At 37.3% G+C, this 18531-nt stretch overlaps 1 protein-coding gene across 1 annotated transcript in view; it reads right to left on the bottom strand.

The window, feature by feature from the left end:
* Positions 1-14205: 14205 nt before the first annotated feature.
* pea (ATP-dependent RNA helicase pea) overlaps positions 14206-18531 on the bottom strand; it is a 149527-nt gene continuing 145201 nt past the window's right edge. The window contains exons 19-20 of the mRNA XM_067147677.2: positions 15824-16003; positions 14206-14693 (exon numbers count right to left, since the gene is read on the bottom strand). Coding sequence (XP_067003778.2) covers positions 14471-14693; positions 15824-16003 — 403 coding nt within the window. The 3' untranslated portion in view covers positions 14206-14470. The remainder of the gene's footprint in view (positions 14694-15823; positions 16004-18531) is intronic.

The raw sequence follows: 18531 nt of genomic DNA, 5'->3' as shown, positions 1-18531 counted from the left end.
TCCCGAAACCTTATCAATTCCAGCTGTTTTTCTAGTTTTCAACGTTTGTATCTTTCTGTAAATCTCATTGCTGTCATAAGTAAATTTTAATACTTCTTTAGTATTAGTAACCTCCTCCATCTGGACATTATCCTTGTAACCAAAAATCTTTACATACTGCTGACTGAATACTTCTGCCTTTTGAAGATCCTCACATACACACTGCCCTTGTTCATTAATGATTCCTGGAATGCCCTTCTTGGACCCTGTTTCTGCCTTAAGTACCTATGTACACCCTTCCATTTATCACTAAAATTTGCATGGCCGCCAATTATGCTTGCCATCATGTTATCCTTAGCTGACTTCTTTGCTAGATTCAATTTCCTAGTAAGTTCCTTCAATTTCTCCTTACTTCCACAGCCATTTCTAACTCTGTTATTTCCAACCTGCACCTCCTTCTTAGTCTCTTTACTTCTCTGTTATAATATAATGGATCTTTACCATTCCTTACCACCTGTAAAGGTACAAACTAATTTTCTCATTCTCAACAATTGCTTTAAACCCATCCCAGAGTCTGTTTACATTTTTATTTACCATTTTCCACTGATCATAGTTGCTTATTAAAAACTCCCTCATGACTGTTTTATCAGCGATATGGTACTGCCTAATAGTCCTAATTTTAATCTCTTCCTTTCTTCCATATTTATTTTTAGTTGCCACAAAAAGGACTTTCTGATCAGTGATACCATATATTACTTCAGTTTCTCTATAGAGCTCATCTGGTTTAACCAGCACCACGTCCAGAATATTCTTCCCTCTAGTTGGTTCCATCACTTTCTGAATCAGGTGCCCTTCCCATATTAACTTATTTGCCATTTGTTGGTCATGCTTCCTGTCGTTCGCATTACCTTCCCAACTGACATTTGGTAAATTGAGATCACCCGCTACAATCACGTTCCTTTGCTTATCGTTTCCCACATAGCTGATAATCTTATCAAATAATTCTGAATCAGCAGCTGCGCTACCCTTTCCTGGTCTGTACACTCTAAAGAGATCAAGTTGCCTATTACCTTTAGAGATGAGCCTTACCCCTAGAAATTTGTGTTTGTCATCTTTAACTTTTTCGTAGCTTACAAATTCTTCTTTCACCAGAATGAATACCCCCCTCCTACCATTCCTATCCTATCTCTACGATACATCCTCCAGTTCCATGAGAAAATTTCTGCATCCATTTTATCATTTCTCAGCCATGATTCAACTAATATTACAATATCTACTAAGTATATATCTATTAAATTAATTCTATTCCTTTCTTTACAATACTCCTAGAGTTGAGCACCAACATTTTTATGTCATCCCTACTTGATTTCCAGTTCCCTGTTCCCTTAACATCGCTCCCTAGGCCACCCTGTTTCGCTGAATATATCTCCCTATAGCCTTTCTAAACAAATTTCCTAACTTATATGTACCACTGCGGTTTAAGTGAAGGCCATCTGAGCGCAGATCCATCTCCTACCCACCCATAAGGATCTAGAAATCTCACTCCCAGTTTCCCACTCCATAGTCTCATTTAAATCCCCATCACCTTCCAGTGAGTATCCCTCCTACACAGTAATCCACTGATAACAATCTCTGCTTCCTTAAACTTCACCCATGCTGCAGTTAGCAGGTCCCACACAACCCCCACTATGTTGGTACTTATACCTGCATGTATTACGTTGTTAGTACCAACGTGAAACACTACCACCTTCTCCTTTCCCTCCTCCTTCTCTTCTACTTTCCTCAACATCTGCCTCAACCTAATTCCTGGATAACACTCTACCCTGGTACCCTTTCCTCCACACACTTTCCCGACATGTCTAACGATGGAATCCCCCATGACCAGAGCCTCCCTACCTCTACCCACCTCATTTGATTCCCTCCCCTCCTGGTCAGTTTTATCTTTCCGGACAGCTGCAGAAGCTACTTCCTCCTCCCATTTCTCCATCCCATGACGCTGTTCCACCTGTCTCTTCCTCTCCACTACTCCACATTTCCCTTTCCTACCTCTTCCCTTTCTCCTACTTCCACACTTCTCGGCAACAGTGCCCTGTTCCTCATCTTCCCTCGGTTGTTCTACCTGCAGTGACTTGTACCGATTTCTCACCGACACCTGTCCTAAATTCTCATCCTGAATGGAGCCCTTAGCCTGCAATCTCCTTCCCCTTAAAACATTAGACCACCTGTCTTCTACAATTCAATCATTCACCACATGTCTTCTACAATTCCCTCCCTTTCCTTCCCATCCCTCTATTACACCAACTGTATCCTGTACATTGTTTGAGGGAGGCCTATGTTCCTTCCTGTCCTGTCCTGTCCTGTCCTCTGAGAGAATCTTAATTATCCTCCTCAAGCTCTCCAACTCCTCCCTCATACTCCTTAATGCCTGGCCATACCCACAGTTCCTACACTCGCACTTTTTAGCCTTTCTTCACTAATGAAAAGAAGAGGAAAAATTATATAACTTATTCTGTGCAAAATAAATGAAAGGAAAGAAATATTGCCTGGGTTAGTTTACAAAGATCATACGACAATAAGTTAATTAATATTGGCTACTACTACACTACAATATTACTTAATTGTATAATTTTTTTATTCCTACAACACGCTAACAGGATGATAATTGCTGTTAATTACTGGAAACAGAGAATAATATACAAGAATTAAACAATTCTTAACTGCAGTTAAGTCTACCCTAATTACAACAACATAATTCTAGTAAGAGAGTTACTACAGATACCACAGAAATGGTACTATACTACCCAAATATTTCACAGTAATAGAATAAACACACTACTTTCTAATAAGATACTATAATACACTACAATAATTTTAAACTACATTTAGACTAAGTACAGATACTGCAATACACTACAATCATTTTAAACTACGTACAGACTTATTCTAATTACAACAGGTTATTACCAACCACAAACAGAAAAGAAAATTACCATTAAAGTTCAAAATTTGTAAAACTACTCAAAATTATAGAATATGCACTCTAATTTCTAATAAGTTACTATTCTACACTACAATAATGTTTAAACTACATTCAGACATATCCTAGGTTATTACTCAGCACAAATAGAAATGAAAATTCCAATTAGGCCTAAATTAGATATTCGCAAGAACTACCGGTAGGTACTCAAAGATTACCAACAAAGTGAAACACGTAGACAGATTAATATGAGTACTACTTTATCCTACTATGCTGTAATAGAAATTAAACCTGCTGTTTGCACAAAAATACACACGAATATAACAGGCAAGTTATCTAATATACCGTATCTATACTACAATTCTCAACTGAAATGTGGTTATGTGATTATTACAGATGCTGGATTACTATTATTTTCCCTACTCTGCGGGACGGAGAATAAAAGTGACCTTAAATGCTGAAAAATATGAGGTTGTTTACGATAATTTCTCAAAAATATTTCTGTCTAAACTACGCCAGGGACTTGAATTGCAATTATTGGAATGTAGGAACTTGATTATTAGCTAACCGCTCATAAAAAACGAAATATCGAGGGTGTGAAATATAAGTTACAGATACTTTAACTGCCCACTCAGAATTACAAATGATCGGAATACAAGAATTAGCTGATTTTTATTTATATTTGTTCACGACTGTAGCCAACAATGCCAATATTTGAATATGACAATAATCAATGACAATTATGACTGTTAACTATTTCGCCAGTGAAATATTGTCTATTCCGTTAAAATCCTTTCTTTAAACAAAATTTTCAATAGTATAGCGTTATTTAAAGAAGTTATTACCTTCATGATAGGTGGGACCGTTGAACTGCTATTTGAAATACCCTGTCAAATGCTTGCACTAATAGACTATAACCGCTGCCGAAATTACGACTCTTTTTAATATCCCGTCTTTGTAAGTATTTTATCAACAAACCTATTGATATTTTAATAATACTCTTAAAAAGAAAGAGATATTTCTTCTTTCATGCAGTCCTAAATTACAGGTTGTAATCTAGCAAATGCCTACGGAACTACTCAGTGTGAAAACTGTAAATAAATACCACTAATCGCAGATTACTACGAACAAACACTAAACACAATTATTTGTGGAGCTAAATGTATCACACACACACAAAATTTGGTAAATTTCTACAATTATTAACTACTTTATCACTGAGATAACACAGAGCTCTTGGAACAGCCAACCACTTGCTAGCGCATCCAACAGTGCATCAATTACATGTAGATTACAAGCTAAACTATATTCTAAGCAAGAAGCAATTAACATTAGATAAAAAACTTGCCCTTTTAAAAGAAAATCAATAGCAGTGCATCAAAACTAGAACTCCTTCTCTCAGCAACACACCAGCCATTGTTAACTAATACAATGTTCTCAAAAAAGGAAATGGAACTCTTAAGCAAAGGATTAAAACATAACTGGCCTAATATACAAAAAGAAAATTATATTATCACGACCATAGCAGAAATTGAAATATTTCCAAACTCCCTTTGGAATTACAAAACGACACTAGACATGATGCAAAAAAAGAAACTACCAACATTAACTGAAGGATTAAATAAAAATTCTGATTTCAACAACACCAAATTTATTAAAGATATAAAAAACAAAATTAATATTAACAACATAACAGTAACTAAAGCTGATAAAGGAGGAACTACGGTTTTATTAAATAAAGAAGACTATATTTTAAAAAAACAAAAAAAAAACAGAGGACCGAGCTCGATAGCTGCAGTCGCTTAAGTGCGGTCAGTATCCAGTATTCGGGAGATAGTAGGTTCGAACCCCACTGTCGGCAGCCCTGAAAATGGTTTTCCGTGGTTTCCCATTTTTACATCAGGCAAATGTTGGGGCTGTACCTTAATTAAGGCCACGGCCGCTTCCTTTCCAGTTCTAGCCCTTTCCTGTCCCATCATCGCCATAAGACAAATCTGTGCCGGTGCGACGTAAAGCCAATAACAAAAAAAAAAAAAAAACAGAGGATTTTTTTACAAATGATAGATACACAATCGTCAAAAAAGACCCCACAATACGAATCCAGCAAAATTTAAAAGCACTATTAAAAAATTCTACATTTTTACTCAATGAGCAAGAACAACAAAATCTAATACTTATGAACCCCATTACTCCCACAGCCAGAGCATTACCAAAATTACACAAAAAAGATACTTCCGTACGTCCAATAATCAATTGTAGAAACAGCCCAACTTATAAAACATCTAAATATATCCACAATTTTCTCAAAAAACATTACATTTTTAATAATAAATTCCCTTTAAAGAATTCAGTAAACTTTTGTGATATTTAAAAAACTTCTCCTTACAACCCAACCACATTATGTGCTCTTTTGACATTACAAACATGATCTCTAATGTACCAACCAAAGAAACAGTAAACATCACCAAAGACAACCTCAGTCAACATAGTAAACTTACCAAGCTTGAAATAGAAGATTTCTTAAGAATCCTAAACTTTGTGTTAAACAATAATTATTATACTTTTAATGATAAAATCTACCATCAGGATGGTCTGGCTATGGGACATCCCTTATCTGGCATCTGAGCCGACATATACTTACATTCCTTAGAACATCAGATATGTAGGTGACACTTTTGTAATTGTTAATAAAGAACTCAATAACAGCAATAATGTTTTAAATTTCCTTAACTGCCTAGACAAAAATTTAAAATTCACCAAGGAAGATGAAATCAATAGATCCTTAAATTTCCAAGATGTCACAGTAACACGTAATAATGATAACTTTGACTTCCAAATTTATAGAAAACCAACCCACACCGCAATAATAAAAAAAACTTCATTAAATCCAAAATCCCATAAACAAGCTACCTTCTATAACTTAATTTACAGAGTCCTAAAAATCCCTCTATCACCTAAGAACCTAAAAGATGAACACAATTACATAAAAGATTTGGAAAAAATTAATGGGTAAAAACCAGGAACTATTAACAATTTAATCAACAAAATAAGACTCAAATTCACAACTAATCTCATCCCTGACAGACCCAACAAATCTAATTTTATTACTTTCACTTACAACAATCCAGACATTTACCAAATTTTGAACCCCCTAAGAAACCAAAACACTTGCAATAGCCTTTAGAACAAATAACACCAACCAAAAATTATTTTTCAATCACAACACAGTCAATTCAAATAATAACATTTGCTCAGGTTCAGCATTTACAGACTCACTTGCACCCAATGTGGCGTTTTGTACATCGGACAAACTGGCCATAGCTTTCACACTAGATACTTAGAACTTTATAATGCCTCCAAACACAACAAATTTTACAGCTATGAGCTCTCATATGAGAGAAGCAGGTCATCATTTCACTACTATACATCAAGACCTCACTATTATTACAAAAGTAGGTAAAGGGAAATGAATGAATGAATGAATTAGCAAACATCTATATATTTTTAGACCAATATTACAACAAAAATTCAAACCTTAACGATATTATTGAAGTCAAAAACCCATTATATGAGATTTTACCAAAATTGTTGCAATCTCTAAATTATAAACACAATAAATTAATAAACAATCTAAAATTATCTTCCAAGACCACTCCCACTTTAGGAAACACAACTCCTTCCCCATCCGCCCCCACAAGCCAACCACATCCATTAACACACGAACTTAATGCCCCACCCAACCCACCCCCACCTTCACACCCTCCCCCGCCAATCTTATTTATATTTTACACCCTCTCTCAACAACACAAGCACAAATATCAGTCATTCAAATGCTACCATGGCAACTAATTAACATTACAACAGTTGAAAAGATAAATGAAATCACACACAACATATCTTCTTCAACTCACCTCATATTTAACCAAATTAACATCACAACTGTTCTCCTTTAATTTTATTCCTTAACATTTCACTCTCCTCTTATTTCAGACATAACACCACAAGCTCTACTCAACCTCGCACATTTTATTTTCGACTTTTAATACAAAAAGCTACAAACACGTCTATCAGCTTATTATAAAAATAGCTACATTTCTGACGAGTACTTGTCCTCGCTTCTAAGTGCTTCAAGAAGTTTGTCGTCTTATCTTTTCATATAAAATTAACTACTTGAACTTTGAATTTAAATTTATTTACCACAAGAGTGACTTTTATCCTAAATATTAAGCTATTATATGCTCCTTATGCCATCTCCAGAATAAGGCATCATATTTACCAGATTTCATTTCAACACAGCAATTTACGTCTTCTTTTTCAAACTTTTAACTAACTACTCGTTACCGCAAGACATTCGTAAAGATCTATAATAAGGATTGATTAGGAGACTTTATCATAAGAGTACTTATAACTACTATATTCTACTTGCTAGTTATTTTATACACATCTGTACCTAAAACTGTATCCTCTTATTTATATTTTAGACGTATAAGAACAATCAGGATCCTGATCTATCTTTCTTTCTTTCAGGTATCAGATTTTTAGGCTGATGATGCCCTCATTATGGGTGAAACATGTCCCTATATTTAATATGTTAAGAACTATTTCTTAAAATTAAATAAAAAAACTCTTATGTATTGAACAGGTGGAATTTATAATCTAGTATTATTTTTTGACTTAACGATTATGTTACCGAGACCAGAACAGATGTTGCACCTTACATACATAAAGCCATGGGAGGTTTTGGGATTGCCTATTACTGTTTTCGTCCTAATATTATAAGACTGGGAATTTCACATTTTTGTGTTAAAATTTTATAAAAAACGGTCGTTTTATTTGCACACGTTACATCAAAAAACTTTGTATCATTTCACACTTGTACCAACTTGTACAGTGAGCGTGCTTTCCAGCTCAAGGTCACGAATAATCGTCATTTTGGAAGTGTTAATGATATTTTTTCTCTTTCCAATTTGATTGTGATTAGTGACAAGCAGAACTAAATATAATGCATCTGAGAACTTGAGGACTGATACTTTCGAAACCGTATTCTCGAGTTCAACATAAATTTTAAAAGTCGATGTAGGCCTAACTTACGCGGTCCAAGATTCCCATAAACTGACCAGGAACAGTAGGCTATGCCGGTGATCAAATTACACTGGAAGATATAAAATAAAGAGGGATTTTGTCATCAGGTTGGACACTTTTGTATCTAATGTGCTTTATTTTATTAGATTAGAGAATGAAAAACTACTTGTGGTCGATTGGTGTTTGGCTTGGTGTTACGGGTATTTGATTATTCGAAGAGTTTGGCTGATCAAACTTGCTGAACTCAAAGAAGTTTTCAAAGGAATTTGAAGCAGCTCTCAGAGGAAACTGACGAAGTTTCCCCGGTAAAACTGAATGTAAAGTTTCGAGATTTTTAAGTCGAGTACCAGTAATTAACGTTTGAAGCCCACGGTCTAACTTGCCTGCCTCTCATCCGGAGGGCCCGGGTTCGATTACTGGTCAGGTCAGGCATTTTTACCTGGATATGAGGGCTGGTTCCAGATTCAGTCATTCTATGATTACCTTTAACACATCGGAGACAGTGTCTTAAGGTGGCATGTGGGCAGGCAGACCGCCATATTTTGAAAGTTTTTAAAAAATTGTAGAAAATAGTAGGTAGGTTGCAATTGTAACACGTATATATCATCAAAAAGCTAAAAGTGTCTATTCTACAGATTAAAAAGTTGCATTAAGATCTATTGAATGCTTTTCATATTACACATTTTCCAACGGTATGCCTTTTGCAACAACAACAAAAAAGTCTGACAGCAAAGTCTTACAAATAATGAGCTTGAGTGCGGAATAGTTTGAAGCATTCAGCAACACAATGTGCTACAGAACACATTGGATACCACCAGTATGTCTCTTTCCTCGTTACTTTCCCGCTTTTCCTTTATCTGCACGGGCATTGCATGTGCATCCAAATCACCAAAAGTACCCGGTGAATGTGAATCAGTCCCTGCCTTTGAATTATCATAGCTTGCGTCACTTTGTTCTAAATGAAAATCCAGTCATATGAAGATCGTGAAACATTAGCTAAATAGACTACGAAGTGCAAAATCACACCTGGGTGGAATATGATAGAATAGGTTATAAATACCTTCATCACTAACATGAAGTTCGAAACCAGGATCGAAATCTGAATCATCTATCTCTTCTTCTGAACCACTGTCATCAAAAATCTCTTCTAAAATGTCTACAATTCCACCTTCATGCAATGATCCAATCATTATAGCAGAAACAAAACACTGTCTAAACACTTTGCACGATGTAAACAAAAATCTGAAAGCGCGCACCTTGAGGAGCTGGAAGCAAGTTTAGAAGTATGGAGTGTAGACGCGAATTCGAGCAAAAATAAGCTGCTATAAGTTCGAGAAAACGATGACATAGGACACGAACACATGGTATAGCTGTTATAAAAGTTCTTTAAAGTGGTATTTATACTTTCCGAGCGATTCTCGTCCTGGCTGTGTTGACAATATAACAAATAAGAGGGCTCGAGTTAGCCTCGGACATGGTCAGTCTGAGCTGTTACCCCACCCCGATACACAATCGGGCTCGATCTCCAATGTGTTAATTGAGGAGCTATTTAATGGTGATATGGCGACCCCGGTCTAGAGAGCCAGGAATAACGGCTGAGAGGATTTGTCACACTGACCATGCGTCATCTTGTATTTTGCAGGCCTTTGGACCAAGGGCGGTCATTTGGTAGGCAGAAGGCCCATTGGGGGTGTAGTGTGGTTTAGTTTAGGGGCGTTTGTAAGATTATAAATATACATATTCCATTTTTGTGATGTTTGGCCAAATTGTTGATGGTTCATTCGTTCCCGGATTTTCTGTTTTCCTGTGTTGTACGTTTTTTTTCTGTAGTCCCTCCAAAAACGGAGAATCGAGATTCCACTGTAGTGGTACTAATCATGGGTACTATAAACCCATAGTGAGCCACCCATAGTGCTACTAATCACAAACCTATTGTGTACCTCACATAGTGGTACTACTAACAAGTAAAGTTGACCCATGGTGTTCCTTAGATGATGATACTAATCACAAGTAGTCTCATGGTTCTAATTCAATCATCTCTTGCTCGCCCCATTTAGTCATCTCTCACAACAAGGCAGGGGATACCGTGGGTGTATTCTTCATGTGCGTCCCCTACCCAGGGGGGGGGTAAAACATAAATGTGACATGCAAACTTTGTTTGGGAGCAATCATTGTGAAAGTTTGTGTAGTCTCACCTAGTGATGATAGTCACTTAATGTTTCTATGATAAAAAACAGAAAATGGAGTAACGTCTTTTTTCCTTGTAAACTCTGGGATCATTCCATCCTCAAAGTCAGTAATTCCCTAAAGACTAGCATTTTGTGAAGTAAATTGTAATTTTATTGATTACTTGTTAGAAAAGTTATTAGTAATTGTAACTGAGTACAGTAAAATACCAGTATAACAAAATTTTGGGGACCTCTGAAATTAATTTGTTATACTGAAATTTTGTTATACTGAAATAAGTCAATTCGTAAGAACTCGCCTAGTATTATATCCGTTAGTTATTGTTGTTTTTAGGGGCGGAACTACGAGGTCATCTGCCCTGTTATATCAGCTGCAGGATCTATATAACTTCAAAATACCATTATAATAATAAGAGTTACAGTACTGACAGATGTTTTCAGAAAATCTATTTTTACATTGTACCAGCAAGTCTACACACACTGTTCCAGAACATCATTTTTTTGAAAAAGTCTCAGATTTTCTTCTGAACAGATCCAGACACAAAAGCTCGTTCCAAATAGTCACCAACCACTGCACATGAAGTTAAAACAGATTCTGGCACATCACTTCGTGACACAAGAAAATCTTGAAGGCTACGTGCTATGTTCGTTGCCTGCTGAAGAGTCAAGCTCTGTCGATCACAATCATTTTGGGGGTTATCTTCCTCTTCCTCCTCATCGCATGGATCTCTATCATTCATAATGTCCTCCACAATTTCCTCATTTGTGATTTCTTTTTGGACTATTACATCACTATCTACATTGATGTAGTCGGTAAGACTTACCGTAGATGGCACATCCAACGTTGTACACAAACGCTTCCAATTCTCCTCGGTTTCCACATCATCCAACACTTCACTTTCTGTGACGTCTTCTGTAAAAACCACTCCAGCTTTTCTAAAGCAGTTTGTGATGATGTCTGCATCCAGGGATTTCCATGCAGCATTAAACATCTGCATTGCTTCCAATATATTGATGTTAATGGCTCTATTCGTGGCAACGTTGCACAGCATTCGACGGACTACACGAGCTCGGTAATACCGCTTTACTGCATGAATTATACCCTGATCCAGCGGCTGCAGAATTGAAGTTGTATTTGGAGGCAAAAATAAAACTTTTACATGCTCCAAATGGCGAGGCACACAATTATGAGAAGAGCAATTGTCCAATAATAGAAGAATTCTCGTCTTTTCGGCCTTCATCCGACGTTCCAAGTCCAACAACCACTCTTTGAATAGCACAGATGTCATCCATGCCTTAGAATTGTGCCTGTATTCACAGGGCAGATGTTGCACTCCCTTGAAACACCTTGGCTTCCCAAATTTCCCAATTATGAGAGGTTTCAGTTTGTCCGTCCCTGTGGAATTGGTGCACAAAAGAGCCGTGATACGTTCTTTTGAACGTTTGCCCCCAAAACACTTATTTCCCTTAAAATCAAGGGTTTTGTTCGGCATTAGTTTATAAAATAAAGCAGTTTCGTCTGCATTATAAATGTCTGCCGGCGAATATTCTTTCAAGGCATCCTTTAGAGTCTCCAGCCGCCATGAAGACGCAACTTCCTTCGGGGTATCGTTAGCTTCACCATTTATAATTTTGTGGGATATGCCATATCTCTCCCGGAACCTATGAAGCCAACCAGCACTACCCATAAACTCAGGTGACCCAAGCGAACGTGCGAAAGATCGCGCACGCTCACATAACAGTGGGCCATTTATTGGAATGTTTTTACTCCGCATTTCCGCAAACCACGTATAGACGGCTTGGTCCACCTCCTTGTAGTCGGCTGTCCTGATCTGCTTACGCTGTGGACCTAGGGCATCAGCATCAAAGTTTTCCTCTATCTTGCTTTTCTGTTTTAAAAACGCAGAAAGTGTTGACGGCTAATGCCATACTACTTCGCTACATCTCCTTTCTTTCCGCCTTTCTCTACTTCCGCAAGTATTTTACGTTTTTCAGTCAACGAAAACTGCTGTCGCTTCTGCCTATCCATTTGCGATGATATGTACGGTACTTATTTATTTAACGAAATGCACACGAAATTTGCAAGTTTAATGATATAACCTTAACAGCAAGAAGAAGTAGTTCTCCAAGAGAGAAAGAGAAAACAAGCAGAAATCAGCCTGGATTTTTATTCATCTGATTGACCGCAGCTGGACCGGTCCAAATAATGACATGAGAAGTGCTTTGGATAGGCTTTGCGAATTAAATACGAAGAAGAAACATGCAATGCATCCGTCGCGTTCATTGGTGGATTACAAACATCGCGATCCTACTCAGCCAATAGTGTGACGTCTTACATTGGTTGATGGGCCAAGCCTATTGGTTGCGCAAAGCGTAACGTTCATTGGTGGATTGCAAACTTGGCGCTCGTACTCAGCTAATAGAGTGACGTCTTACATTGGATGACGGGCGAACCATATTTATTTATTTAATAGCGTACAAATGTGCATTAAAAGAAAAAAATACATTAATCTTTCGCATATTCTAGTGAAGATTTCGTTCTCTTGTTGCACTTGCTGAAATGATTGCGATCGCAATGTTTATCACACAATGTAGGGACGGTTCATGAAAGTCTGATCGCCGGCATAGACTATGGTGAAACTCATGTACCGCCCGCCTATTCAAAGCACTTCTCACGTCATTATTTGGACCGGTCCAGCTGCGGTCAATCATAGCATCAGCTGAATAAAAATCCAGGCTGATTTCTGCTTGTTATCTCTTTATCTCTTGGAGAACTACTCGCTGCGTATGTGAAAGATGTATTCTTATTTTCAAATCTTCCCGTAAAAAAAGTTTCTTTGGATGATTCATACGCAAGTCGTGATGGTGACATCCTGGAGATGCCCAGTATTCGTTTCAGAAATCTGGCCTTTACATTTTCAATAGTTCGAAGGTCGGACACCGTTAGTCTTTCCCAAATAAGTTCCATACCAATGTGAGAACTGGGCGAAGCGTATTGGTTACACAAAAGCGATTGCCTTCTCGATCGCGTACGGTGCATGTATGGAAAATGGCGATCATATCGTCTGAATAACGAAATAATGTAACAAGAAAAATGTTGGTCATAAAACAGGATGAATTTTGGTTTTAATTTGAGAAAATATGGTCAAACTGGTAAATAAAAGAGCGCAATTTAAATTCGTTAAACTGAAACTACGAAATTCGTTAAAATGAAATATTTTAACATACAACAAATAGGGAAAAAGGAAGGGACCAAAAAATTATTCGTTATTCTGAAAATTTCGTTATACTGGTGTTCGTTACAGCAGAATTCTACTGTAAACTTTTCCTCAGGGATTGAGCCCAATTACTTTCATTTTTACTTTTCCCATCACTTTTCATATTTAACTTTGCAGTCCAAGACAATGGAATGGAAGAAGACATTAGGTGTTGAAGGTAGTCAACTGCGCATTATTGAAATAATTCAAACTGTATAGCACCTTAAATCTTCAAAACAACAGATATGAACAATTCTTGACGAGTGTACTCTTGGCTTGTTTGACTGAAAATGAAGATGTCTCTGAACCTCATCTATCATCTCCTTGACCAAGAGAACTATCAGTAAGGATACACCAAGTGGACAGGATACAGGATCATACTATGGAAGACAAATTATCTATGACAGTATAAACATTCCAATAAGGTTGGTTCAGTAATCCAACAAAGCCAAATGAAATACATTACACTTGGAGATGTTGCCATGTTCCCTCCAAAGAGACATATGATACAGTGGCTATCAGACTAGGAAACATTATACATTAAAAAGACCTCCAGTAAATTTCACCATAATAGTACAAGGTGAGTTAATTTATGCTCATATGTTTCTGTGAATAAATTTGGTCTTGTATAATTCATGAACTGTTCAGGAAGAGGGATGATGTAGAATGATGAGCACCTGGTCACCAACATGTTGAAAATACCGCAATGATGTAATTCTGAATCTTACCATCAATTAAATTTAATTATTCCTTGACAACATCAGGATTTAATATAATATACACACATTTCAAAACAGTTATTAGTAGCCGACAACGAGCCAGAATATTTATTTGCTAATCGCTGTATTATTTACATCTTTAATTTTCTCTGGTGCTCAAATGAGTATGCAAGTCCGAATGCTACAATTGTGAAGAATGAAATATGTACAATGTTATATATAAATATATACATGAATGTCTGCGAACATATGTTTACAATGGAATCCCTTCTAATTTCTTCTTCTTCGAACACGTGATATTCTCCATGCATTAGGTTCTTCATATTTGTTATATAGTGGTTCAAGACGCTGATTTTTCTTGAACTTGCTCAACTTTGTGGGATCAGAGAATTTGAAGAAAGCAGGAGCAAATTCTACTAACCATCTTGGATCAATGGTAGTCACTTCTCGCATGTATTCTTTCGTTGTCTGGACCAATTCATGATAAATTACCCTGAAACACATTCAAAGATGAAATTAAAAGATATTCAATGAACATATAATTAAAAAATGGAAGAATTTAACTAGAAAAAAGCAAAGAACCAATAAGTTTAAAAATCACAACTAAGAAAGAAAAGAGACAAACCTTGAAGACAAGAATATAAAAGCACACAGAACCAAACAAAACAGATGCTGAATGTTAGAAGGATATTTATCTTCCATTTACAGTAAAACTCCTATTTAGCCTTTTTAAAGGGAGCTGATTTTTTAACCTTAACACATCTAGTGTTGTCATGAAAATCAAGGGGTACTGCGTGAAAACAGCGGCCTAAAATCACGTTTTAGTGCTCTCCTTGTTTTTGCTGCTCGGGATTGTGATTACTTTTTATAGTTTTATTGGTATTGTATTGTAGATAATCATTTTTGCATTCTTTGCAAAGCTTGGAACTTCTTTTTCGTAGGTTGTTAACATCACATAACCATTGTCATCATTACCATCATCATCATCTCCCCCTCTGTAGCGTAACAGTTAGCACTATTAGCTGCCGCCTCAGGGAACCAGATTCGATTCCCGGTACTGCCAGAAATTTAAGAATGGCAGAAGGACTGGTATGTGGTTAAAATGGTACATGCAGCTCACCTCCATCAGGAGTATGCCTGAAAAGAGCTGCACCACCTCGGGATGAGGACACGAGTTTACATTTACATCATCATCATCATCATTTCCTTGCTCCAGCAACTCCAGCAAACAAGACTCCTCCAGTTTGTCCTGTCCTTCCACAGATGTTTATATACGCGTCACCCGTTTACATCTCTAATTTCAAGGTCCTTGAAAATCTGCCTCTCCCAAACATCACGAGGTCTTCCACTGGGTCTCCTCCCAGGGACATTGTGGTCACATGACCATAATGAATAGAAATAAACGCATTACTTTACGCTAAATACAGGTTCTGCCCTAATGCGAATTAAACGAAATTGAATATAAAATTACATTGCTCTTATGGAACAATTTTTTTGGGACTTGAAATTTCTTACATTCTTACATTACTAAATTAGGGTTATACTATATTGGTCTGATTTACAACTAAAGCTAAATACAGCAAAATGGATAGAAGTGAATACAGGAATTTTGTTCATACTCACCATTCTGGCTGTCTATTGAAGAGTGCACTAGAGGGATGTATGTAGACAACTTGACTATCCACTAACGTTCGATATCCTTCTTGAGGGTCTTTCTTGGCAGCATTACGGAAGAAACCAGAACACACAGCCTTCTGGATCCGAACAGTGCTCTTTCCAGCAGAAACCACATCCAGTTTGTGCCTAATTAAAGTTCAAAAGAATCCTTAATGATCTAATGTCAAAACGGTCTACAATTACAAATACAGCAGAAGCTGAATATAACACAATATTATGAGATACTTCACTCTTGCAATACAGCTTATCTACAAAAGGTCATCAGCAGTTTACTGACAAAAAGGGACACTGTCATGGAAAGGACCATAATACAATGCACATTTTCAAGTAAATCTGAAGTATCATTTCAGTAAAACATTTCTACCATCCACACTCTAATGTTGTTCCAGTATGCTATATTCACTCGATAAGTATCCACCTGATGACCATGATCATTAAGGAATCATGTCTCAATGGTACAATACCGTGGTTAGGAGGTTCGTGTCCTGTTCACCATCAGAATGCTGGCCAGCAGGGTACACAACTTTTACTTACTAGGTTGTGCACCAAAAGGCTCTCCACAGTGTTCGTATGGAGTGAGGGCATATGACACTCTTGATGGTGATTTGTCCATCGGATGAAGCCTTGAGCAGAACTCTTGGTGCTTATTCAATGGGAGTACGCTATGTGCTGGCACCAGGTTTCACCCTCTCCCTTCCTACTATCATATATCATGTCATCCATTTCATCCCATTAACTCCTCTGATGAGGCTGATGTCAGGAAGGGCATCTGGCCATAAAAACTCACTACAAAGACTCATTTCTCTTAATACACAAGCCCATGAAGAAAAGGGAAAAGGGGTAGACATACACACACCCATCCCAAGATTAATTTACCCTATAAAACATTCCCCAATCAACTGAATACTGAGGTAGTTTTTGGAACTAAGTTTTTGGTTGTAAAATTCAAAGAAAGAAAATAGAGTTTGAATTATGCCAGTAAATGAGGTATTTCAAAAAGAAAGAAGAGGAGCTACAGATTGGTGAAGTCTGGCAACTGCTCTTTGTCATTAGATAACAGAAGAATGGCCACAATAGGTCACGTAGCAGAAGTACTGAGAACAACAATCTGACAAAGAAGCAAGCCGATACTAGTGCCACCATCCAGCCTTCTTACTGTTATAAAAGTGCAGGTGCCCAACCAGTCCGAGTTATTGCGTCTTGACAAGGGCTATTCATCAATAGTGGAAACACTGACACACTTAGGCTGGTTGGAGTCTCATTGGTGGAAAAAAAAAAATTCATCACCAGAATGTTGGTTGAAATGTACAAGAGATGGTAGTATACAATTTCTAATCATTAGATTCCATGCCAAAAGCCTGGGGTAAATTCTAAACCTCTCCATAGTGTTCATATGGAGTGAGGGCATATGACACTATTAATGGTGATCTGTCTGTCGGATGGGGACGTTAACCCTTGAGCAGACACCTTGGTGTTATATGACATGAATAGGCTATGTGCTGACACCAGGTTTCAACCTCTGCCTAATCAAAATCACCACCACACAGCCAGTTGTGCAGGTCGGCGATGGGCATCAGCTAGATAGACCTGCACTTGGCCTCTCTGAAGGCCGCATGGCATGGCATGGCATGTTATCTCAAACAATGTTTAGGTCAATAATATTATGTATTAAATGTCCTTTCAACCACGCCTGGGAAACTGGAGATGGTTTAGGATGATGATGATGAAATGTCCTTTCAACTACTTTTTCATACTTGAAAACCTCCAAAAACAAAAAACAAAAAAATCAGGTGGTCAAGAGATTGTGGCATAAAATTAGGGAAAAATCAGGAGTAATAGTTTCGTTGGAAACATTGATATCTTGCAGTCAACTTTCTTACTGTGCCAAAACAAGGAAAACGTATACACCCAATCTTGTTCTTGTTTTAGTCACATAGTTCTTCTGCAATCGGTGGCTTAAAACCAGGAGGAACAGTTAACTGATCAGGGGGTTGGGAAAGAAAAAAAAGAAAGAAAGAAATGAATGAATGAACGAACGAACGAACGAACGAACGAACGAACGAACGAACGAACAAACAAACAAACAAACAAATAAATAAATAAATAAATAAATAAATAAATAAATAAATAAATAAATCAGAAGTCTCTACCCAAATCGGGGGGGGAGTTGGTAGGTATGCGTTTAGTTTTAAGACACATTGAAGTGATTGAATACTGTCCTGAAAAAGAGATCCAGTAAATCTACTGATATGAATCTCTCAAGAAAAGTACAGTAGAAGTCCGCTATAGCGAGTACGGCATATAACGAGAACCCTGTTATAACGATAACCATTGTCTGTCCCTTCAAAATTCCTATATTAAACTGTGTCTTATCCTTCGTTTATAGCGAGAACGCTATCACTGACGCGTCCGTTATTACGAGCGATTGTGCGCGCTTGATTTTTTCCACTGCCGATATTTATGCACCCATTCATTATACTGCATGATATTTATCATCTTCGGTACCGTGTTGTTTTCTCACTATGCCCACCAGCAAGCTCTCTTGTCGACATTCAAAGGCGATGTCGGAGTCGATTAGTAATACCAATCGACTCTCTCGTCGACATTCAAAGGCAATGTCGGAGTCGATTAGTAATACCCATCGACTGCTCTTC

This window comes from Anabrus simplex, chromosome 5, assembly GCF_040414725.1.
Source record: "Anabrus simplex isolate iqAnaSimp1 chromosome 5, ASM4041472v1, whole genome shotgun sequence".
Taxonomy (NCBI): domain Eukaryota; kingdom Metazoa; phylum Arthropoda; class Insecta; order Orthoptera; family Tettigoniidae; genus Anabrus; species Anabrus simplex.
This window is presented reverse-complemented; position numbering and strand designations above follow the sequence as displayed.